Source organism: Trachurus trachurus, assembly GCF_905171665.1.
Source record: "Trachurus trachurus genome assembly, chromosome: 19".
Classification (NCBI taxonomy): domain Eukaryota; kingdom Metazoa; phylum Chordata; class Actinopteri; order Carangiformes; family Carangidae; genus Trachurus; species Trachurus trachurus.
In genome coordinates this window covers 7,866,925-7,890,255 of record NC_139913.1, presented here as the reverse complement: position 1 = coordinate 7,890,255, position 23,331 = coordinate 7,866,925, and the positions used below count along the sequence as shown (strand labels likewise).

The 23,331-nt window shown below is 41.7% G+C and overlaps 1 protein-coding gene across 4 annotated transcripts in view; it reads left to right on the top strand.

Annotated features, from left to right (window-relative positions):
- pax2b (paired box 2b) overlaps window positions 1–22,946 on the top strand; it is a gene marked incomplete at both ends in the record, with an annotated part of 28,706 nt that extends 5,760 nt beyond the window's left edge. Inside the window, 7 exons of one of the 4 annotated variants that reach the window (XM_083994212.1) lie at window positions 162–241; window positions 333–452; window positions 8,796–8,971; window positions 11,533–11,647; window positions 19,308–19,409; window positions 21,573–21,659; window positions 22,825–22,946. In XM_083994212.1, coding sequence (XP_083850338.1) covers window positions 162–241; window positions 333–452; window positions 8,796–8,971; window positions 11,533–11,647; window positions 19,308–19,409; window positions 21,573–21,659; window positions 22,825–22,946 — 802 coding nt within the window. Of the gene's footprint in view, window positions 1–161; window positions 242–332; window positions 453–8,741; window positions 8,972–11,532; window positions 11,648–19,307; window positions 19,410–21,572; window positions 21,660–22,805 lie in introns of all 4 variants that reach the window. The other 3 variants (XM_083994210.1, XM_083994213.1, XM_083994211.1) reach the window with 3 other exon arrangements.
- Between the last annotated feature and the right edge of the window lie 385 nt (window positions 22,947–23,331).

The window sequence follows — 23,331 nt, the reverse complement described above, 5'->3', positions numbered from 1 at the left end:
TCTTAATCACACAATATCTCCATACAGTAGTAGCTGCTGCTGCTGCTGCAAGCGGACGCTATACGCTCCAGATTATAGGGCAGATCAGACGTGTCCAGGAGGAGAAACTGGTCACAGAAAAGCAGCAGTGACATCTGAGTTTCCTCTGTTCCTCTATACAGGATCATCCGAACAAAAGTCCAGCAGCCTTTCCATCCATCCCCTGATGGGACATCCCTGTCAACGCCGGGCCATACTATAGGTAAGACTGCAGGAGCATTTACACAGTATAACAGCATGTATTCACTGTAAAACTCAAGCTGGTTGTTAATTGTTAATTCTTTGGTTTCCAGTACCAAGCACAAATTCTCCGCCTGTAACCAGCGCCTCCAATGACCCTGCGGGATCCTACTCCATCAATGGGATTCTGGGTATTCCACGATCCAATGGTGAAAAGAGGAAAAGAGATGAAGGTAAGGAGAAAAAATAACACTGTTTCAGCTTAAGATTAGCATGCAGAAAATACCTAAAATCCTAGCAAAAAAAAAAAAAAGAAGCTTTATGCTATAAAACCCACTTTGCTGAACTTGCAATTACGGCATTAAAAGCTGCTTCAGTTCCAGTAGATGACCCTTATAAAACACCTAAGTCTGAACTCTGTTACACCGCCGTGTCAATCTGCCAAGGAGTCTTTTGATTTGAAGACACGACCTCCGCTGTTGTCTCCTGCAATTAATCTTTATGGAAGTGATTAAAGGGCTTTAGATAATTACATGTCAAGATGATGTAGCCAACCACCCAGGTCAGTCAAGAAAGCCGCTACAGCTCTGTGGAGGGGCTTCTTTTTTTTTTTCTTCTTTTCTTTCTCCTCAACAAAAGTGGCTCCACTTCTGCTGCTGCTGCTGCTGCCGAAGTAGTAGGTTAGTGGATATAAGGGGGCCTGAGGCGATATAGATTATTGGTTCTGTAAGCAATAGGCTTCCTTAATGTCACTACATAAGTAGCTGATGAGAATAGCTAAACAGATGCACTCGTGTTACGAGGCGTGTATGAGTACGGAGGGATGATGTGGCTGCTGAAAAGGGGCAGTTATCTCAAACAGGGTGGGGAATGAGTGCCTTATTTCTGCAGTGCTCCGGAATGAGAGCTAATCAGAGCACGGCAGCCGTTTACATAGCGTCTTCTTTGTTCTGGCGTTTTGTTGAGAAGCACGGGGGTTTGCGGGATATTGAGTGGAATTGATGTTTTATGTGCGTGCGGGGAGGGAGGGATGACTAATGACCTGTCAGAGGTAGATTTCCTGGCAAAGATATAAAAACCAGCATGACGTGGACATGGCAAATGACATAATCAAGTCTTTCCCTGTAAGAGATGCAATCGCGGAGGCATAATGCAAACGTCTGGTATTTTCAAGGGTTCATTTTCAGTCGTTCGAGGACCTCTCATATTAGCCGGGGTGTAATGTCTAGTCACTGAGTGATAGAATGCACACATTTCTATGCAGATTGCTACTGAAGGGCAAAGAGGTATTAAAGGGCATGGAGAGGACTAAGGTATGTGTGCGTGAGGAGGAGAGCTGGCCTGTTTTGTGGAGGTCTCCCAGGTGACAGCGCCATGTTTCTATGGCTATTCAGTCTCAAATGATTCCCCTGATGTGCTGCCATTTCTGTGATTTAGGTGCTCAGCCGGTATGTACGATGAAAGAGAGGGAAGCTGTGTGTGTGTGTGCGTGTGTGTGTGTGTGTGTGGATGGTAGTGTGTGCTCGTGTATGTGTCTTTGCGTCAGGGTAGGACTTGTACTGAGGATGAAGTGGTGAGGGAGGATGGGGGGGCTTTGGTTCTTATATACTCTCTCAACAGCCGGCTGGTGCCTACCTGGAAACACAGGGTCAGGGATACTTTATCTTTCCAAAACATAAACCCCAGGCCTTGGCCTCACACACACACACACACACACGGCTGCAAAAGCAATGTCTCGCCCTGAGCCACACTTTGTAAGAATAGTATATTACATATGAAGTTTGCCTGTAGACACCATTGTCCTGCTGCTGTCTTCTCTTAAAGTGCACATTGCCAAACAAAACACCTGAATTTCAAAGGTTGAAGTGTCCTCTGAAACTGAATCATATATATACATGTATATATACTGTATATACACACACCATTTACTGTAGCCTCATATTGTAGGGGGTTTAAGGCCTTTCAACCATGACTTACTTTACGTTTTAGCATTTAAAAATGAAATCTTTACTCACTTTACCAAATTAGAGGCCCTTTTTTTTTTTTTACAACCATAAGAAAAAGTAAAGTTGGAAAAATCAGGAAAAGAGTGAGTACTTATTTTAAAATTTAGGCCCCAGCTCCAGGATGTCATTATCTGTGGCATATATGGTGTTGTGTATTATTGTTTTGGGGTATGAATTATTCAAAGAAAATCACAAAAGATCCCATATTTACCACAGATGCATCATATAGTTAAAGTGACTTTCTTTCTTTAGTTCCATTAAAGCATTTTTGTAACATTAATATTAGAAAATAAGTTAATTAGTCACTTGTTTAGAAATATTTCTGAAAGCTGTTAGTGCGACCTAACTGCTTTTGTAGTCCTTTTGTAACCAAATAAGGTAAAAAGCTCAGTATGTGGGAAATCCTTTTCATAAAAAGTATGCTTAGTTTAGGAGAAAGAAACATGGTTGTTTTATGTTATGTTGCCGTTTTATGGTCATTTCAATGTGGATTCTTTTCAGATGAAGTCAGTGTTTCAGTGTTGCCTTGTTTGCTATTCAGATGTATTTTGCTTCGCTCAGTAGGCAGTAGTCTATAGTCAGTTAATGCTTGGATTAAATTTCCTCACAGCACAGTAGCTTGCCTGAGCCCTACTTAACTTGGTAAGCCTCATGATGATTATGGCACAAGCAGTCATTATCAAGGGCTGAAAACATGAACAAAAATGAGCGAAGGAAAGAGGGGGGACGGAAAGGAGGGGAAGGGTTAGGGAAGGGGAGGCAGTGCTGTGCTGTGCTGTGCAACACAAGCCCCGCTGAAATGGATTGGCTGTGTAGCCCGCAGTATTTGTTTTAGGCAGAAGCTGTGGCTCTCTGCCAAGCAGGCAGACAGCTCCTAAGTTTCCAAGTCAGCAGTGCCCTTAAAAAAAGGTCCCCCCATTACGGGAGGGATGTAGAGATAATGTAGTGTGACACACGTTATGTACACTGGGTCTCGGCAAGAGGAGCTTCAGGGACACAGGTGTCATAAGAGCCATTAATCTGCTATTGTCACGTGTTATTGTAAATTAAAAGTAGCATGTTACACTTGGCAGCCATTGTTGCAGATGGACAGAGTGGGGGGAGAGAGGGAGAAAGAAAGAGAGAGGGAGAGGGAGAGGGAGGGACCCCAGGAGATGGTGTCTTTGGTGACCACGGCTGTCCACGCGTTTTACAACGTGACATATATTAGAATTTGCAATTCTGCGGAGAAAAGCTATTACCTCACAGATTAACATCCAAGTACCCCCATCACCACCCGCCTCACCCCTGCATCCCAACTCCTCCAACACCCCCCACCCTCCCTCCTCACACTGCTTCTGACACACTGGGCTTGAGAAAAGACAAAGGGAGAAGCTTTAGCTGCTTCTCCGAAAGGGCGACATGAAAATCTTTCATATAGCATCTGATGTTTAAGTACAAATCTGCTTTCATGGATGTTTTTGTTCACCTTCTTGTTATTAGTGAACGCATGTGTGTGTGACAGAGAGCTGAATTGACCCAAGCAAGAAAGCTTGGAGGTCTGTTGAGAACATGCAGCGCCCACGAAGTGTGTCCGGCCTTTTCAAAGTCATAACCACAACGTTCCCTTTTCAGAGCGCCGCCACAAAAATTTGCGCTATCAGACCTGTAGATGATTCTTAATTTCAGCCATTCTGAACGCTTTCTCGCTTTTGTGTCGGGCTTTTCTTTCTTGATTTATGAGAGAAATACCAAGAGAGAAAATTTCATGATAAGACGATCATCATATATTTCGAGAGCCAGCAACAATAGCCGGTGGCAGTCAGAATGGATGTGATTCTGTGCTTCAGTAGCTGTTGAATTAATTATTTCTCATCGCTGAGCGTCATGAGGACTGAGCCGATGTGTGTGGATGGAGATGAGTGATGGAGCGAGCCGCCGTCACACCCTGCTCTGTGTATCAGCATCTGTTTTGGGGGAGAGGAAGAGTAAACACAAGAACCGAGAGCAGCGAAATGTCAGCACCTGAGTGCAACCTCTGAATTAGATTTTTAAAAGATTTTAAAAGCTCAGCAACATCACAGTTTAACATTTTATGTGTGAATTTTAGGATTAAACCCATGTTTTGCAGTCGATCGATTCAAAATACTAAAAATTCAATGAACATTGATACAGAAAAGAGGCAAGTTCATGTGCTTGAGTGGCTACAGATGGAGGGTTTTACGATTTTCAATTAATCGATACATACCTTTTAAAATCCATCTACTAAATTTTGCCTCTAATCTCTACCAGTTCACATAATCAAAACATTCAATTAGAAAAACAAAATGCAGCTGAGTTCATCCAATTTGATGCAAATGAGTTTTAATTTGATTTAATTTAACCAGGAATTGAATCAGGCGGGAAATTATGGAGGTGTATTATTGTGAAACACATAACAATGTGTTAAGGGAACGAGAGCGGTATGTATGTTGACATGTTATTTAAACAAGGAGCAGAGTAGTGGGTGGGTGGGTGTGTGGGTGGTGGGGGACTCGTTGCTCTGAGGGGGGCTTCCATGACCTCAAGGTGCCAGCTCAACTCCTCATGCCTCTAACAAGAACTCAGAAAACTCTATTTTCATTGCATGAAAGAGTTTTGAACTTTCATTTTGAAATCATTCCCTTCCTCTATCAGAGTCCGACTTTCAGAAAAACCCACTATTCATGCTCAATCTGCACTTTCATTCATGATAATTGTTCTGTTTTTGTTTGGTGGCCAGTCGCTCAGACTCGCTCCCAGACCCGGGGCTGCGTTGGCTGAAGCCCCCCTGCTGGGGGCCGTGACCTCTGGGTGCCAAACCCGCAGAGAGGAGTCTGCTGTATAGAGCTGGTTATCTGATCTGATAGAGGCTGCTCCCTCGTTACCGGAGTGTTAATACAGACTGATGTCAAGATGAATACACTCAACTCCTACTGATCAATAAACAACCACAGAGCGGGACAAGCATGTAACGCACCAACAAAGCCACTGTGGTCAAAGATTAGTATCACCGCTGCATAATGGGCAGATTTGAAATGTCCAAATACTGGATGTGACTTGCAGTGACGATAAGTGTTTGTAGACACTTTAGAGCAGTGAAAACTACACAAACACTTTTAAACAATAAGCATCTGGGACTAAATGAACAAAAATGAAAGTTAATGCTGTCAAAGTTTCACATTGAAAAGCTGAACTACTCTGCTTTATCTGGACTGTGCTGGTTTGACGTTTGTTGAAATTTAATTGACAGATTATCAAACCCATATACCCTCATAGTGCATAAAAGTATCAAATATCATAATTTGCTGCCAATTAGAGCACACATTAAAAAAAAAAAAAAAAAAAAAATACAACACAAATCTCCAGGATTCGTCTGACAAAAGTTGTTATTCATCAGTGTCTTTTTGCAGAGCTCTGATTCAGTTTTGGTTAACTTTGAAGCTTCTGAATCGGTTCATATCGCCTTTCCTTCTCTCTACAAAACTACATCTCTTGTCAAGAACCAGGTGAAACACAAGGAGTTCCCTCCATGTGATCATCTGAAAACGTGCACTTTTGATCAGAAAAGTAGTAGAAGTTCTTCTAGTTTTACCTAAAACAGCGAAGTTTAGCACCTCCAGAAGGTGAGGGGACCTTCATCATCAAAGTGGTGAAGGTCAGGGCAGTCCAACACTTTGTTTACAATTTGTGACCTTATTATAACATCACACATCACTTCTAAATCTGACAGGACTTCTACAATTTCTACAACCACAAGAGGACCACACGTTAACCATCGTTTTCTTAAGAAGATCAAATAAAAAAGGATAAAATAGGAGCAGAAAATCAATTGATGCACCTTTACGAAACACAATTACGCGGCTGCATTTATATTCTAAACCTCTCTATAGGATCATCCTCATCACAAAAACACAGTTGTTGTGGATCTGTCAGACGGGAATCAGTATCGGGGAGGGCAGATGGGGCTGTCCTCGGCCTGAGTGGGAGGAAGAGTGTGCAGGTTGACCCAGGATGGGTTGTCTTGTGTGTGGGAAGTGTATTCCACAGTGGTGAATGACAAATATGGTGGAGGGGGGTATTGATCAGGTGCTGTGGCTCGGGCCGGCTGATGGAAAGTAATTAATGACTCTATTTGCTTTGGTAGCAAAGAGAACAATTGAGTTTGATAAAGTGACAAGCAGCAGCTATAATAGGTGAGGGCTAGAAAACCTGCTGAAGATTCACCTGAATGAAGAGACGAGCAACACGTCAGAATAATTAGCTGAGTGGCACAAATTTGGGGAAATACAATGACGCATTTTCATGCAGTGACCTAGATGAGTCTGTCTTTTGAATATGAAGGTACATCGAGAAGAGCTAGCTATTAACATCGAGGCTGGAGACATGGGAACACAACTCACTGTTAAACCCCAACTCTGTTTTTAAACTCAGGTTTCACTCAAAAAATAAACAACATTAGAGGTATTAATTTGTACATTAAGGATGTGCTAGGAAGCTAGCAGTTTCTCCTGTTTCCAGTCTTGATGCTAGGCTAAATCTCTTCTAATGATTGACAAGAAATCAAACAAGCAAATTTAAGTCTGTGGTCAGGCTTTGTTCAAAACCTTTTTTACAATCGAGTGATCGTAGCTAGAATATGTTTGTAAAGGTGCAGCTAAGCTGTAATAAATGGAAAGGTTGTGATGAGCAGGTTCAAAAAACTGTCTTATGAAAACTACTGTATGCATCTCCTCTATATTACCTATCTGGAAACAATGTAAACAGGCTGTTTTAAAGCTCGACGGCAAAGCGTTTTTGATGTAATCCAGTTAAGTGTTTTTAAAGAGATACCGTGAATGTGAAAAATATTTTCCCTTAGATTTTAAGAAACTGTAACATCCAGCGTTTAATGGTAAATGACACAACAGGTGACACTATTAGGGGGTAAATAACGGGTATGCGTGGCAATCCTATTCCTCTCTCAAAAAGTGCTGATTCATGACTGGTGATCTTGTTTTCATAAAATCCAAACATAAACATCACCATGTGAAACTCAGTCAGGTAACATGAGGACAAAGACGGCTGGGCCAGTAGAAATGGATTCAGCAGCTCGCCACAACTCAATGAATATAAACGAAAACCGAAACCTTTGATTCTTATAACGACATAAGACAAAGAAACTCACGACCAATACCTTGATCCACTTAATAAGATCAGTATTGGCACCAAATAACGATCCAGCTTATTGGATCGTGAACTGCTTGTAAATAAGTCCGGATGCACTTGTGCAGTCAGTGACAATAAAATAGTTAACACGATATTGTTCGCAAACTCATGACTTATTTTACGAACCATCAGCACAATCTGACGTTGTGTGACACACACACACCTGCAAGTGTTCAAACACACACACACACACACACGGTTTAATAGCTCCCCGTCTTCACACGAGAGTCGGGTTCATCCTGTGGCCTCAGCCTGTGAAAAAAGGTCAAGCAGCAGAATAGAATGGCAATAACCCTCCCAAATGGTACTATCACACAGACATGATTGATCAATTGAATTCCATGGCAGAGAAAAATGTGGGATTAAGTAGAGTATTATACGCACAATGAGTTGAGGCATGATGTTCATTTCAAGTTCATTTCAGCTCCCTCTTGCCACCAGATCAGGCAATCAATAGGGGCCTTGCATATCATATATCACCACTCTCCCACTGAGGGGAGAACATAATCTGCCGCAAATTTAGAATGACAGATTTGTAAGGGAGCTGAAGCTTTGTGGGATCCGGGGAGGAGACCTACAGACACAGCCACTGCAGCCAGGAGAGGTGGAGGGGGGGTTGATGGAAAAGGGAGGGAGGAAAAAGGGAGAGGTATGGTAGAATAGTCTGTAAAGGCTTTAAAGCCTTGCACACAAGTGACAACGGGAAAAGCTAAGGCATCCTTCTCCCCAACAGTTGGGTAATCAGGTCAGGAGTCAGGAGAAAATTCCTGTGTTTGGAGAGCAGGATGATTAAACTAGACTGTACGATTTTATTCAGCCTCTTGTCCTCCGCCGCTGTTTCCAAATGGAACCGCACACTCGCAGAGAATGAAAGTAGTTTTGAATTGTGAAAGGGAAATTGTGCTTAAAAAAAAAAAAAAAAAAAAAAACTGCTCTTGAATTCAGCGAGCACCAGCTGAAGAGGAAAGAAGAAAAAAAGATCCCCTGGCTGCAAAGAGAGAGAAGGGACTATAATGGGGCTCGCTGCTGCTTTCATTAGTATACATGCTTGCCACAACATGTATATATTTGCAAGTGACGGTAATCCATCAATTACCAGAGGGGCTTTCAGATCATGATGGTGTTAATACTGTGGGGTGGGGGGTTCAGGGGAAAAAGCCAGTGTGATGTAGCCAGTGGCTCACTATACGGCCATTAAGGTGCAGGAAAAAGCTGCACTCCATCCTTTTCTGTCCTCCTCAGATCCCCCACAGAGGTGGTGCAGGAAAAAAAAAAAATACATGAGGAGAATATAAAGTGCATAGCTTGAAGTAAAGGCCAGCTTCCCGGGGTCAGTGTCTCGATTGTTGCTCTTTCTTCTTGTAGATGGTTCAGATGGTTCTGGCCCAAACAGTGATTCTCAGGGTAGTGTGGAGAGTTTACGGAAACACCTGAGGGCAGATGCCTTCACTCAGCAGCAGCTGGAAGCGCTGGACCGGGTCTTTGAACGCCCCTCGTACCCTGACGTCTTCCCTACATCGGAGCATATCAAACCTGAGCAGGTCAGTAGTAGCACCACGACTCACACACACAAAATGTGGATTTAACTTTGAACTGAGAATATCAACATTAAAAAAAAAACACTGTTGTCACAAATATTCCCAAATCATATTCAGAAACAAAAGCTAATTAAACAAACGTCTGATACGGCCAAGCACTGGATTACAACCCAGCATGTATAATGCTAGAGGGATCACAAGGAAAACTCCCACACATTATTGATTTTGTGATGAAAAACACATTCCTTGCATCCCCTATAATTGAGAATAACAGTAAGGCAACATGAAATTAATCAATACCTAGATTTTTCTTCATTTCTGCTGTGTTATTCAACTGCTGCCTCTTGCCTCTTTTTTTTTTTGCTGTTTATTTCCCAACCCCTGTGTCATATCTTGATGTTTAATGAACGCTACCTTTATTGTGACGTGCATTCAGGAAGTGGATGCATGCAAACGCTCTCTGTGATATTAAAAACCGCAGTCGCCATCCATCCTCATTTCAAAAATTAGAAGGCATTTGGGGGAACAGCCACCCCCACCCCACACCAAAACGACAGCCAGAAACCACTGCTTATTAAAAGCTCTGGGCTTATTACAATGGATAACCTTTATTTACTTTCATTATACCATTAAACAACAAGAGACTATTAATTTCTCCCACCAAACTACAAGTTGGACCCATAAAGCAAAAGCAGTCGCCTAATTGAGTTCATTTTAATTTCTCTCCAATCGGGGCGAATTACGCAGGTGATAAATCAGTGGGACAGGCCTCACCTCCAGAAGAGGGCCTAATTTGCAGCTAATTACAAAACTGATTTCTACTGGAAGATCAATACCAAAACGAATTGGAAATGACTTGCAATCACAAAGAACGTCAGGGAGAGTATTAAAAGGCAGAGGGAAAAGGGTTAGGCTAAAAAAAAAAGGGGGGGTAGAGGGGGGCAAGTGAGGAAGAAAAAAGAAAGGAGACCAGTAACAGTCCAGAAAAATCAGCTTTAATTTATTGCAGTATTAATCAGAGCACTTTCTCTTTCATTGGTGCCTCACGTTTTCTTTTTTTTCTCCTCTGGAAAATGTGTCCCTATTAGCCAGTGTCTGGGTTCTGTAGCGAGGCATTAAAAACCCATTCTGGAGATGCAAAACTCAATGGATTCACCCCTCCCACACTTCTGCTAGCCATTTGGTCATCCCTTTCAGACCTATCTTTTCAGTTTTACCCCTCCTGCCCTTTATCTGCATGATAAAACGTCTGTTTGGCGTCTGAAGCCTCCGAGAATAGAGGAAAACATCCGACATTGTGCCAGTGAACAGTTGTAGCAGACAATTAGAGTTTATCGGTGATAGTGGCAGACAAGAGCGGGGTCACGGGCGTCCCCCTGTGGGAGCGCAGCCCACTGAGCCACTCAGCCTCACACTGGGCTTTGGACAAACATTGTCAACACTCAGACTCCGGAAGTCTCATCTCATTAAAAAAACCTGCTAACATCTGCCATGATGTCTTTCAGTGGATTTTACAAAAGGAAACATGACGATGAAAGATAAACTTGGAAGAGATTATTTTTCACATAAGTTTTTTTTTTTTTAATTAAAAGATGAGTTTCCCAAAATTACATTATTTAGTTACTACTTCCGACTTTAGAAATAGTCCCTAGACCGCAGAGGATATTGTGGAAAAGAGATGCTGCACTGCTGTTAAATGAGGCTGTGCATCAAACTTTGACACCACTGTGGTACCAAGTGAAGTTAACATTTAAATCCACAGTCTTGTTTACACTGATTCAGGCGTATTTTAATCATGACTATGCTTATTTAAAACTGAGTTGTGTTTGTTTATAAAGTATCAAACAACTGACTTTTTAAATTGAAATGGTCCATGTTGTTTTCATGATTATTAAAGCAGCTCAAATGTACACATTTTATAAAATCGCAGGTAGAGTGGGGTTGAGATGGGAGTTTGACACACAAACCCCAAATTATTTGCGCGGCTCGATGCAGTTTCTGTGTTTTGGGTGAACCAGTCATCATCTTAACGCGCACAAGAGGCGAAACTTCAAGCAGTTAAACAGCAACAAAAAAAACACAAGTTGTACAAGTGATTCGGAGATAAGAGGTAATGAAATTTTAAGGTGGTTTAGACTCCAAATTAAAAGAGAAGAGAGAAAAAAAGCAGAAAGAAACGAGTAAAGAAAGAGAAGGTGAATGGTGTCTCTCAAACAGGACCACATGGTGTGCCTGTAACAAAGCAGAACTGCTTTCTCCCTTGGCTGATCAGGGGTAGGACTGCAGTCAAGCACAAAGGGCCAGCTGACGCCTTGGCTTTTCACTCATCTCAAAATCCCACTTCCTCTCAGACAATACCAAAATACATTCATGATATGCTTGAACTGCCACCCTGCAGCTTGAACACACACACACACATACACACACACACACACACAATGCTCGCTCTCATACAAATTTATACTCGCACAGGCCTGTGTGGAGCGCTTAATGGAGGAGGAGAAGGGAGGATTTCCATCTAGGTATTGTTTGGTTGTGTAATGATTCAACTGTCCTTTTCCCAGGCTAATGAGTACTCGCTCCCTGCCCTGAATTCCAGCCTGGACGAAGTCAAGCCCAGTTTATCCTCTAGCGCCAACCCAGACCTGGGCCCCAGCGTGTCGCAAAGCTACCCTGTAGGTAAGATCAAGTGCCATACAGTAACGCCTTTATGCTGCCGAGCCACAGCTTCAGCTGAGGGGTTTTTGGAAGAATACTGTAAAAAAAGAAAAAAAAAGAAAAAGAAAAAGAAAACCAATGCTAAAGCGTGTTTGTGCAATTGACTTTAAGAATAAAAAAGAAAAGAAAGAAATGTGTGAAAATAAAAGCAAACCAAAAAGTTAAGTGTGAGGACTTTTTTAATATCATTTCACTCTGAGCTGAAAAGGTGGTACGATGATGCGATAAAAAGCTTAGCAGCTGTCGTCCGTCTGTTTTGGGTTGGGTTTTTTTTTTTTTTTTTTTTTTGCTGAGCAAGCACGACGTTGAGAAAGACTGGGTGTAAATGGAGGAAGGGGAGGGCGGGGTGTTCAGTCACCGCTGGACAAGGACCTTTGGGTGTCAGCACATCAGAACTATGACTGTGTATCAGAGCAAGGTCTCGCAAGATAAAAAAAAAAAAAAAAAAAGAAAGAAAAAAAAAGGGCCACCATGCAGGACTGGCTGCTTGTTGGCTGCTGCTGCTGCTGCTGCTGCTGCTGCTGTGTTGCTCCTGTGATTTGTTCGCCGGGAGACAGTTTGTGTGTCTCAAAGCACGAGTAATGTGCCTCGGTAAATACGCTCTGGCATTTCTGCCGCCTAACTCTAACACCATGATCATTTATTTCACCCTCCTATCTTTCTCCCCCTCTCTCTCTCTCTCTCTCCCTCTTTACCCCTCCACCACCCCCCTCCCTCCCTCCCCCCTCTCCGTCTCCTCTCCTTGTCACAGTTAATGACTGCCTGGCTAATTGAAATATTGTTTCGTTGTTGCCGTGTTATTACCAAGAAGAAGGTTAAGTTTACTGAAAGTTTACGATGACTGTCGCTGGCCTGAGATTAATATACAGAGCTTTTATTAAAATTCATATAATTATGCAGCAGCCATCAAAGGCAATGGGGTTCTGCATGGGGGAGGACAGGGTGATTGAAAATTGCAGCAGCCCCCCTTCTCAAATGATAGCCGAGCAGACTTACGAGAAAATAAAGAGCCCCTTTTCTCATTAATATGTGGGAGGTAGTTTTCCCCTGTAAGGCAGGCCTCCTGAGAAGAAAGGTGTGTGTTTGTCCTTTGTGCACTGATGGCCTGTGCAGAGAGCAGGCCTGGTTCTGCAGGCAGCTTTGTTTGCACCTGGGATATTTTAGATGGTCTCTGCAGACGGGGTCTCCTTACTTACTGCGTTACAGGTGCAAAGAGACATGTAGAGGAAGAAAGATGGGATTGTATGCATATCCGTGTGTGTGTGTGTGCGTGTATGTGTGTGTGTATTTGCACATGAGAAGCACATTAGTTGCTTTTGTATCAGCAAATACGTTGATTCCATGCCCTTTTTTCTGCTGGTAGATCTCACTGGAGCCAGAGAAATAAAGCATTCAGAGGTCAAAGTAATGGAACAAACATCGCTCTGACTTCCACTTGGTAATTAGTATTTGGTTAGTGGCTCCTCTGCTTGGTTTTCCCTCAGTGCCTGCCTGTGTGGATAATAGGTAATATTCAGGTGTGTGGTCTCTCTAATGGCTGAGTATTACAGTTTACTTGCCAGCGATAAGCCTACCAGAGGAATTTTAAGCCCAGGCAAAAAGTACTAAATTATCTGCAGTATTTAGGCTGAGATCCAATTTCAAATTAATTGTGTCTTTACGGAGGAAAGAACTGGAGATTATGTTCATCCTTAAAATGTTTTCGAACACCAATTAAAACGCCTGCAGTTATTGATCTTGTTGATTTTATGTCCCGGAATTTGCATAATCTATTAAAAATGAATGATTCATGAAGTGCTCTTTGCCAGAGATCGGGATTCTCAGTGAACTGAAAGGCTTGAGAGATAGAAATCTATTGTGTCCTCTGCTTATCCTATTAAGGCTCAAAAGTACCTGCAAAGCAGGCTCAAATAAGAAAGGGATTTAAGGGCATTGTGCACATCATCGAAATTCAGAGGCAAGAAGCCACTTCCATTAAAACAGTTTTTTTTCTCTCTCTCCCTCTCCCCCACATTAATGCTGTATTACCTGCTAAATAGTCCCTCTTACCCCATAAAAACACCAAAGGGTTCCATGAATATGTGGATAGGACAATTGCATATTGTGAGGTAATTTCTATTGTTGATATGGGAAGTAATTTCTTTGATGAATTCCCTTCGAGAGATGGATTTCATCTCAAGTGCTTCTTATTCTTGTTCATTCGAACTGCTTAAAATTCAAATAGTGTGGGTCGTGGGTGAATTTATGAATAGCAGAAGGAGGAGCTCAGAACTTTTTTGTGTATTTTGAGAAATAAATGGAGAGATGGCCTTGATACGGCCAATTGTCCACTATTTCTATATAGAGAGTCTCTGTATTTTCCTGAAATTAGTCAGAGCCCACCTGTTTTCTTGATGGCACTTGAGACTTGAGAAGCCCCTTCAAGCACTGACTGGATTCCCCTGAGCTTTCAGTGGGAGTTTTACACTTCTCCACTCAATGACTGCATACTGAAGACTCTTTAAACATATTCCCTGCTGGGCCTGTTAATGGAGGCCTCGGATGGCTCAAAGCCTCTGTGTCAATGACACCTCTCCTCCTCGAGCATCTGCTTCCATACACTCCTTCACCCCCCCCCCCCCCCCCCCCCCCCCCCTCCTGTTATTCCCTCTAAACAAACCTTCATTGGTGGCAAAACACAACTATCCACGCTTAAAATTCAATTAAGGAGACTGAGTGCTCTCCGGGTGAACTACACAGAAAGTATCAAGACCTGCCGTTGTCCAGTGAGCAGCGAGCAACGATCAGACAGCGAACACGCCGTCAGTGACGTGTGGCCTCATGACAAACCGCTCGCCTGTCCTCCCAGAGGGGGGGAACGCAGGCTCAGGCGCCGAAATTAATGCTTATTTCGTCTTCACAAAAGCAAACTAACCTTTGAGCACACATTTGATAATGAATGACTTTCAGCCGGTGTTTGGGGAATTAAAGCAATTTGGCTCTCCAAACATTCTTTACTTAGTTGTAATTAATTAGGGTGCTGAGATTTTTTGGCTTGTGATAAATTGCCCCATTCTGCATATAGCCTGGAAAATGGAGGTCAAAGATTTTTGGTTGTTGTTGTAGCAAACATGAAGGTGTCCCTGTCATGCTAAATTTAATACTCTTGCAAGCAAAAGAGTCATTCACAAATGACTTTGTTCCTGTGCCAGATAAAGAGAAGGTCACCCTGCTTTTCTGTTTGTGTTTGAAGGAACTGAGTTGATGGTAATGCAAAAGCTGAGCATAATGTTTCTTCTTGTGCTGTGGGTTGAGATATAAAACTCAGGATAATGAATGGTTGGATGGATAATGGTGACTAAAAACTTTTCTTTCTGTGGTGAAGTAGTTAAAAGTCTATGATGTGTTTGAATAAAGAAAATGACCTGTAGCACTTAATATCTACACAAGACTCAGACAATCAGGTCTGTTAAAAACAGATACCGTAGTTCTGGTCCACTAAAAGCAGGAAATACTGTATCCCCAGCTACACTCCCAGCTACAAGCCACCCCTCAAATGAAGGAAGAAATCAACAGGCTTTTGTAACAGCAAAACCCCCCAAAAAATCTTTGAATTGATTTTCGCAGGGAAAGAAAAAGAGGGCAGAGGAAAAAATAAATAACTTGATTTGCTGGCGTTCAATCTAAGGGGACTGTCAGAGGAAGCAGACAATATAAAGAAGCCCATCTTTTAATGAGAATCTGGACACACATCTCTGTTTGTAAAAACAACAAAGGCTAGGAAGCAGCTAATGAGGCTATCATTGCTGTACAGAGAGTTCTCCGAACCGGCGCTTCTCTGAAAGAGGGCTTTAAAGGGGACATAAAGCAACAGTCACAGAGCTGCTGGCAGCCGCTGCCAACTGTATCCTGGAATATACAAAAACAGGACCAAACAGAGGCCGTTATTATCATCACCAGAGCCAAAATGTGACGGAAAGCTGGCATTCACATTTATTTCTCTATTATAACACATCTCTAACGTATCTCCATTTGCCAGTACATTCTTTGTTTTTATATATATATTTTCATGTTAAAATAATAACTGAACTAACTTTTCCCACATGACTCATCTACTCCAAAAAGTAAAAACACACCACACTGTGCCGTATTGTTGCTTTTAAAGGTGAGAACGAAGGTTGAAATCTCCATTGAGTGTACTGTAAAGTTGAAAGTATTGATGCCTTGTTGATCCAATGCACTAACTGGATCAGTATCAGGGATAATATTGATCAGGTATCAGCTAGAAGTGACCAGCCCATATTTATTAAGCTTCTGCAACTGTATCATTAAAAATGTGCGCAAATCTTACTGGATTTTGTTTTGGTGAATGAGAATCTGCTGTTATGTTTAGTAAGTGATGTGTGATGCTGTGATGCTGTGATGCTGTGTGCTAAAGACAGGAATCTGTTGAATTCTTTGCTCATGATGTATTTCATCTCTCTGAAGCGAGTTAATGAAGAGATAAGAGTATTTACTTTTATAAGTCATGTACGACGGCTGTAGCTGCTGCAATAATAATGAAGAAAAGATTGGGTCAGTGTTTGCTGAGACAGTTAGACAATAGTTACCAATGTCTACACACACACAGAGACACAGACACACACTCCCCCTCTCTCTCTCTGTCTCTCTCTCACACACACACACACACACGCACAATGGCCTCACCCCTGCTGGACCCCCCACCTACAGTACTCCCACGGCTCCCTTTGACTTATGTGCACTGGCTTGTGGCTAACTAATTCTTATTATAAATGAAAGGTCCGACATGACCTCACTCTTCTCTGTAAAGCTCTTTAATGCCACAGCCCTCGAGTCTCAAGCGCTTTAACCAAAAAGACACATCTCACCGGCTCCTCAAACAATACAGCCACCGGTGCTGAGATTTGCAAATAATAGAGAACAGTTGTTCGGCGTTATTAGGACTGAATCGCTGCTTTTATCGTTTAATTTAACATCACAAATGGACATGTTCTTGTTTTTGGCATGTGTCGTCAGGGAGAATGGATTTCCCACATGTATTTTCTGTCATGTTTCAGCCTCATCGGTTTATTTTGTGACACATTTTTTTAATAAATCGGGTTGACTGACAAACTTGGTGCTCCATACACAGGCGAAAACAACTATTTTACAACAGCAAAGTGGTGATGTTACTGAGGGCTTTTTCTAATGCAGGAGAAAAAAAAATAGGTAATGGTTTAATGGATTACACCAGTAAAACCATGCAGCTCCACAGTGGAAAATGCCGTATTACAAGCTCTACATTAAAATTAAAGTAAAAGTGCAAAAACACTACAAAATAAATGGATTTTTATAATCAGAGCTCAGTTATTATGCAGATTTTCTTTGTTTAAAACTTTAAATTGTACAATAGTCAAAACTACAGTCATGCCTCATATTCTATTAGCAGGTTATTCAATAAGCTTTGACTTAAAATTGAATCAATAACCCTCTCTTATTGATGGGATTTCCTCTCTTATCTATAAAAACCTTTATGTCTGCTTATAGAGATAACGCAGCACAGAGTATATAGACAGGCAGGGAGCTCCTGTCTCTTTCATATTGCCTCTGTGTGCGTTTCTCCATCCATCATTACACCACATTAAGAAAGAGCCATTGGAAGCTTCTGTAGCTCCTTTCACTTCCCCACCTCCTCCTCCTCTTCCTCCTCCTCCTCCTCCCCGAGTCCTGTGGACCTCCAGGCCTGCCACTCTGCCTCTTCACTGGGTTTACCTGCCATTTCACCTCCTGTGGCCCACCACTACTGTCAGCTTGCCTGCCAGCCTCTAGCATCTGGTACTTCAGTACCCAGAGGGCCCATTCAAATTGTTTTACAATATTATAAACATAAGAAACTGTTGATATGTAAATCTGGCTGTTTTAATGTCCTGTATCTGATATTTGGACAGATACACATTTCTCTAAAGGGTGCATAAGTTCTACAACTTCTTTTTTTAAAATCTATTTCCCTCCTTGTAAGACTGCTTCCTTTTAACCAGGTATAAGTTTTGAAATTAAAATCTGTTCTTCAAGAGCAACCTGGCAAATTGAGCAGCATGAAAACATTCTTGCAACAATAAAAACAAACAAATGTTGCATTTAAAAAGTATACACAGCATCTAACTGAAATGCAATAATGCAATCTCATTCATCATAATCTTGTAAGAAATTAAATTTAAAAAAAAAGATATTTCTGTCTATTCCAATGTTAAAAGATGCAAAAATGATATCAAGCTCCACTTCTCCCCCAGGATGCAAGTTTGTTAAGTGACAGTTTTTCATGAGGAATAAAATAAATTCTCAATAATCTTTTGTCGCCATGATGAATTCCCTTGAACTTTGTAGGCGTATCTGCATTTGACTGAACTTTATTTGTTGTCTGTGTGTTGTCAACTGTTGTCCTTTAGCGTTAAGAAGCATTTTGTCGACGAGTTCCTCATTAAAGCTCCGGTGGGAGGTGATTTTCCCCTTTTGAGTCCCAGTGGCCCTCACATCTGACAATATAACTATGGGGCCTCTCCCCCGGCCCCTGCTGCAGATTGGGGTTACGTGCCGTAGTCCAAACGTCCCCCTGGTCAGCGAGGACAACCCGACTGTCACTCTCAATTACAGAGCTGAATATCTGCAGATGGGCGACGCTCGGCAAAAGGGGGCCTGCCTGCCTGCATGCTCGCACTTTTGCAAAGACGGCAAAGCCTGATGATGGGATTCAGCGAAAGGCTTTAAAGTTTGAACAGCCTACTACAGTTCCACGTCGCGCAAAACACCAGCTGTTTGTTTCACCTGTTACAGAGGCAGAGTGGAGCTGGAGCGCTCTGGTGTTAAGTAACAGGTTTAAATGACACCGCGTTCAGCCCGGGAAAGATCGAGTGTTTCTTCATCACAGTGTAAATGGAGTTGTTGTGCTGACTGACTTGCAGTGGTGGCGGTGGTGGTGATGAGTCATGATGCCGAATTCCTGTATGATGGAGATGTTTGTTTACAGAAGAAGCTGCTTCCGTTTTTTTTGGAACTGAACATTAAAACAGATGTAACAGGTTTAACTGAGTACTGCATTTATACTTCTACTGGTTAGTCCACAATGTATTATCCCATTTACATGAAAACGTTCTACTTATATATCCATATAAGTAAACAATTTCAACAATTCATATATCATTTCATGTGTAAAATGTAAATTCAGATATTATATATAAACATAAATACGTTTCTATAGCTATGAATACCAACAGAGTATAATATGAAAATGTTTTGTTTTTTGTTTTTTTACATTATATGACAACCTAATAACCACTACTTTTATTTGAAAACTTAAAAATTCAGGACTTAAATAAGTAAAGGATGGAGGCTTTTCCTATTTCCTACATATTCTATTCATATAGTCTTATTCTAAATTAGTTTCTCATTCTGAAATAGAGAGAAAAGCCCAAATAAAACAATAAATAAACGTGAAACTTTTACTAAAGTCACATGAGTCACATCTGGAGAGCAGCTTCAGTGTTTTTCTCTAAGTAAAACTGTCACTAAACTGTTTTCGAGGTTTGTTTAACTTAGTTTGAAATTCAAACTCTGTGTGTGTTTCTTGTTTGTTTTGTCTCTGCAGGTCGGGATATGGCCAACACAACCTTACCTGGGTATCCCCCACACGTTCCCCCCACAGGCCAGGGCAGCTACCCAACCTCCACGCTCGCTGGAATGGTTCCTGGTGAGTCGCTGCTGCTGCTGCTGCTGCTGCTTCATTTGGTCGTCATATGTTCGACTTTAATAACAGGTGGCGTCGGCCTCCAAACGAAACAGGTGGAGACGCTAAGAAGCACAGGGAGGAGACTTTAGCACCAGATTACACAATGAGGCGATAAATATTGACCTGCAAAGTTGGAGGCACATGTTCTCTCATATATATTAGCTCTGTGTGTATGATTGGATCAGACAGGCTGAATAAGTGATCAGAGACAAGGGGAGATTAACGGTGGCTCTCTCTTCCTTCCTCTCGGCCTTATTGGCTCATTATCTCCCCGCGTGGCCCGTTCTCAACCGGCCTCGTCGATAAACAGCACCAACCAGCCCTCCCCAGCCTCTCTGCGCTCCAGAGCATATCCCTTTCCCCTCCTCTACTTAACCCGCAGTTCAGGTTCACAGCAAACAGTTAAGGGTCAAAAGGCAGAGAGAGGCATGGGAGCCCGGTAAATATTCAAATCGCTCGTCTCTCTGAGGAGGTCGGCCTCGTGGTTCTCTGCCAGGAACAGGGGCAGGGATGAGGTTTTGGTGCTGGTGTTTGTAAGGCTTCTTCAATCCTGCATCACCACACACACACACATGCACAGAGACACATAGACACACAGACACACACACATTTTCTCTGAAACGCAGCCGGCATTTTGCTTTGATGTGATTAAACCACGTGGATGGGGAAACCAGTGGAGTGTGTGCTGTGTTAGCATATCATTTACCAATCACACCAGCCCATCACAGGCTCAGGCTGTTCCCCTGTTCTCCTGTATAAAGGGCTGCCATGACACGTTTCGTTATCTCCTCAGCCAGGAAGGTCATATTTACTGTCACATTTGTTTTTGTCTCTTAGTTAGTGGGGGGAGGAGGGGGAGACAACAACAGAAAAAAAAAAAACTGAAAAACTGAAACCTGAAAAATAGGTCACTGGTATGGAACGACTAAATGCTTCTCTACAGAATTTTAAAGGATTAGTTCATCCAAATTATAAAGAAACATATTTTTTGTTGTTTTTCTGCCTCAGTATTTTCTGCCCTGCCTTAAATGATTTAAGTCTGAACTGAATGATGAACAATTCATTGCATGCTGTTCGTTATTGAGATGAAGTGACCTTTCAAAATGACAAATAATAACTTGTTCTACATGTGTGATGATGTGTACTTTGACGCACATACAGTAAGATCCAACATAGAAATGTTCATCTTCTATTATTATTAAAACAAACAAATTCAGATAAAAGCGCTTTCTAGTTTTGCTCTATGCTTTTGTTTTGAAAAAACTATTTTGAGAATATGGAGGCTTTTATATTTCATCAATTTAACAGCTACCAGTCAAAACAAAGGGCGACGTGGTGGCAACGCAGCACAAATTCATATTCTACTTTTAGATTTTGGCTTTTGGCTAATAAAACTGTTAAATCATGTGGGTGGGAAAGCGTCAAGTCAAACATACTTTTACTTTCCATTTGTTCTTATGTAGCACAAAGCAAAAGATGAGGGCCTTAATCCCATGGCTTGTGGTTTTGTGTTACAACCCATTCATCCTATACACAACCTCTAAGATTTAGTGACAGGCGCAAAACACTGTTAAAGCAAAGCCATTTCTCACCAGCTTCATATAAAATCTAGCCTTTATTGTCTCGTAAAAGAAAGAAACGTGTTGAACCAACAGCAGTGCTCACTGACATGCTCCAAGTTACTTCCCCTGCAATGAAATTCTGTCGCAAAGAAATGCCAGAGCTCAGACCGGAGGGGTTTCAGATTGGAGATGTTAAAATTCCTCCAAGAAGAAGCTCCAGGATTTATTGCAGCATATCAAAAATGTATGCATGAAACTGTTTATTACCAGTGTGTATTTATTAGGCCAGTTTGGAATATACTGGAGGAAGAAGAATGGGTAGATATCCATAAATGGGACGGGGAAAGCCGCCTTCAGTGTCACATCCTGTATTGTTCAGTGTTGCATAACTTAAGTGAAATGAAAAAGAAATAAATTACTTGCTTGACTGGTCGCACACCGATGACTATCATTTCCCCCCCTCAAATTGCATCCTGTTTTGAATGACGAGAAATGGCTGCATGTGAAGGGGTAATGGTTTGACGCATTGAAATGCTAATTGATTTGTTGTTTTGTTTTGCAGGGAGTGAGTTTTCGGGGAACCCCTACAGTCATCCACAGTACACAACCTACAATGAAGCCTGGCGATTCAGCAACCCAGCATTACTAAGTGAGTAAAGAGTAAAAAAAAAAGACTGGATGAGAAAATTGAATTGACTGTTTGCTAAACCCCTCCCCTGAATCCAGTGGTAGCCTTAAAAGACATAACGAGGCTCAGGGTGTCGAGGATGCTTTGGATTCCTCTACAATGTGGTAAATGTGCAGCTTTAGTTAGAGCACTGTCTTCGTGTGTGGAGCAACAAATGGGTTAAACTGTATTTGCTCTACCTGCGCTGCTACTATTTACAATTAGCATTACTTCAACACAGCAAGGAGCTCTTCATTAACTAGCTACACAATATTGAGGGATTAAAGGATAATAAAAAGCCTATCATATAGCGCAGCATTTGGGAAGTTTGCACAAACAAATTAGTTTCCTCACCCTTAAAGCGTGAAAAAAGATACACATAAAAACAAAGTTTGTGCGCAACAAAGCAGTTGCTTTGCATTTGAGGTTAAGAGGAAATTTTAACAATTAAAATTATTTTAAATTTTTTCCCTCTACTATCCGACGACTATTTGGCTCTCTAGGTGCAATGCTGTTTGTTGTTGTTTTCTACTTGTGTCAACTTTTTGCTAGCATACTGTACAGTATGTAGCTCCAGCCTCCGTCTCTTAGAAAAAGACATCGATTCTTCTCATGCAAATTTAAGACATCATTTACAAGCTCAAAATGAGGCAATTGGAAACATAAAAAGTTTCTAGAATAAGAATTTTGTTTTTTTCCTGTCTTGAAGTTGTAACTACAAAAACCTTTTTGAACAACGTAAAATCAGCTGTTTTAGGCAACTGTTTGGCTCTCAGACATACAAACATTAAGATCTGTTGCCTTAATGTACTGAGTTAAAGTTTAAAATTTGTCTCTGTCTGAAATCATGACATGACAACTTTGTTTGAATAATTACTGAAGTTTGCATTTGTGCCACCGGCATCGTTGAAAACAGATAAGTTTGACCGGACAGAGCTTGGGCAACACTCAGTAATCCATAAACGTGTTAAGAGCTTATTCACATCACATGTTACATCAAAGCGCAGCAGCTCTACAACTGAAATCTATTGTGAAACTCAAGACAGCAATGATCATGAAAATTTTGCTAAATGGCAGATAAAACTGTATTTGTTGTTTCAAACAGTTCGTTCTTCTGTTAACTTTCAGGTTCCCCTTATTATTATAGTGCCGCATCGAGAGGCTCCGCCCCTCCCACTGCTGCCACTGCCTATGACCGTCACTAGTTACCATGGAAACCAAATCAACCTGCAGGACCATGGCCTCAGCCTCCATATTGCCCCCGTGTGAGCAGCATGGTCCACTGGACACTGAGCAACTGCGCATAAAATGTTCCCCGGCTCACACAATGAGAAACTTAACAGGTTTTTTTCTTTTTTTTTTTTTTTTGGATTCAAGACGACTTCTCTCCTCTCTCCTTGCAGCTTTTTTGGACACTTAAAGCCAAAAAAAAGAAGAAAAAAAACGAAAAAAAAAAACTACAAGACATCACCAGAGACAACATCACCTAAAGACACTACAGTACACAAACGATGAAAAATTGTGGCAAATCGCAGCGATATAAAGAAATTAAAAAAGACTGACGACAAAAATATCCAGAATTTATTTTCCCCTCGTAGCAGTGTCAGTTTCATCCCATCATGGATCAATACTGTACATTCCTTTTCTTGACGGC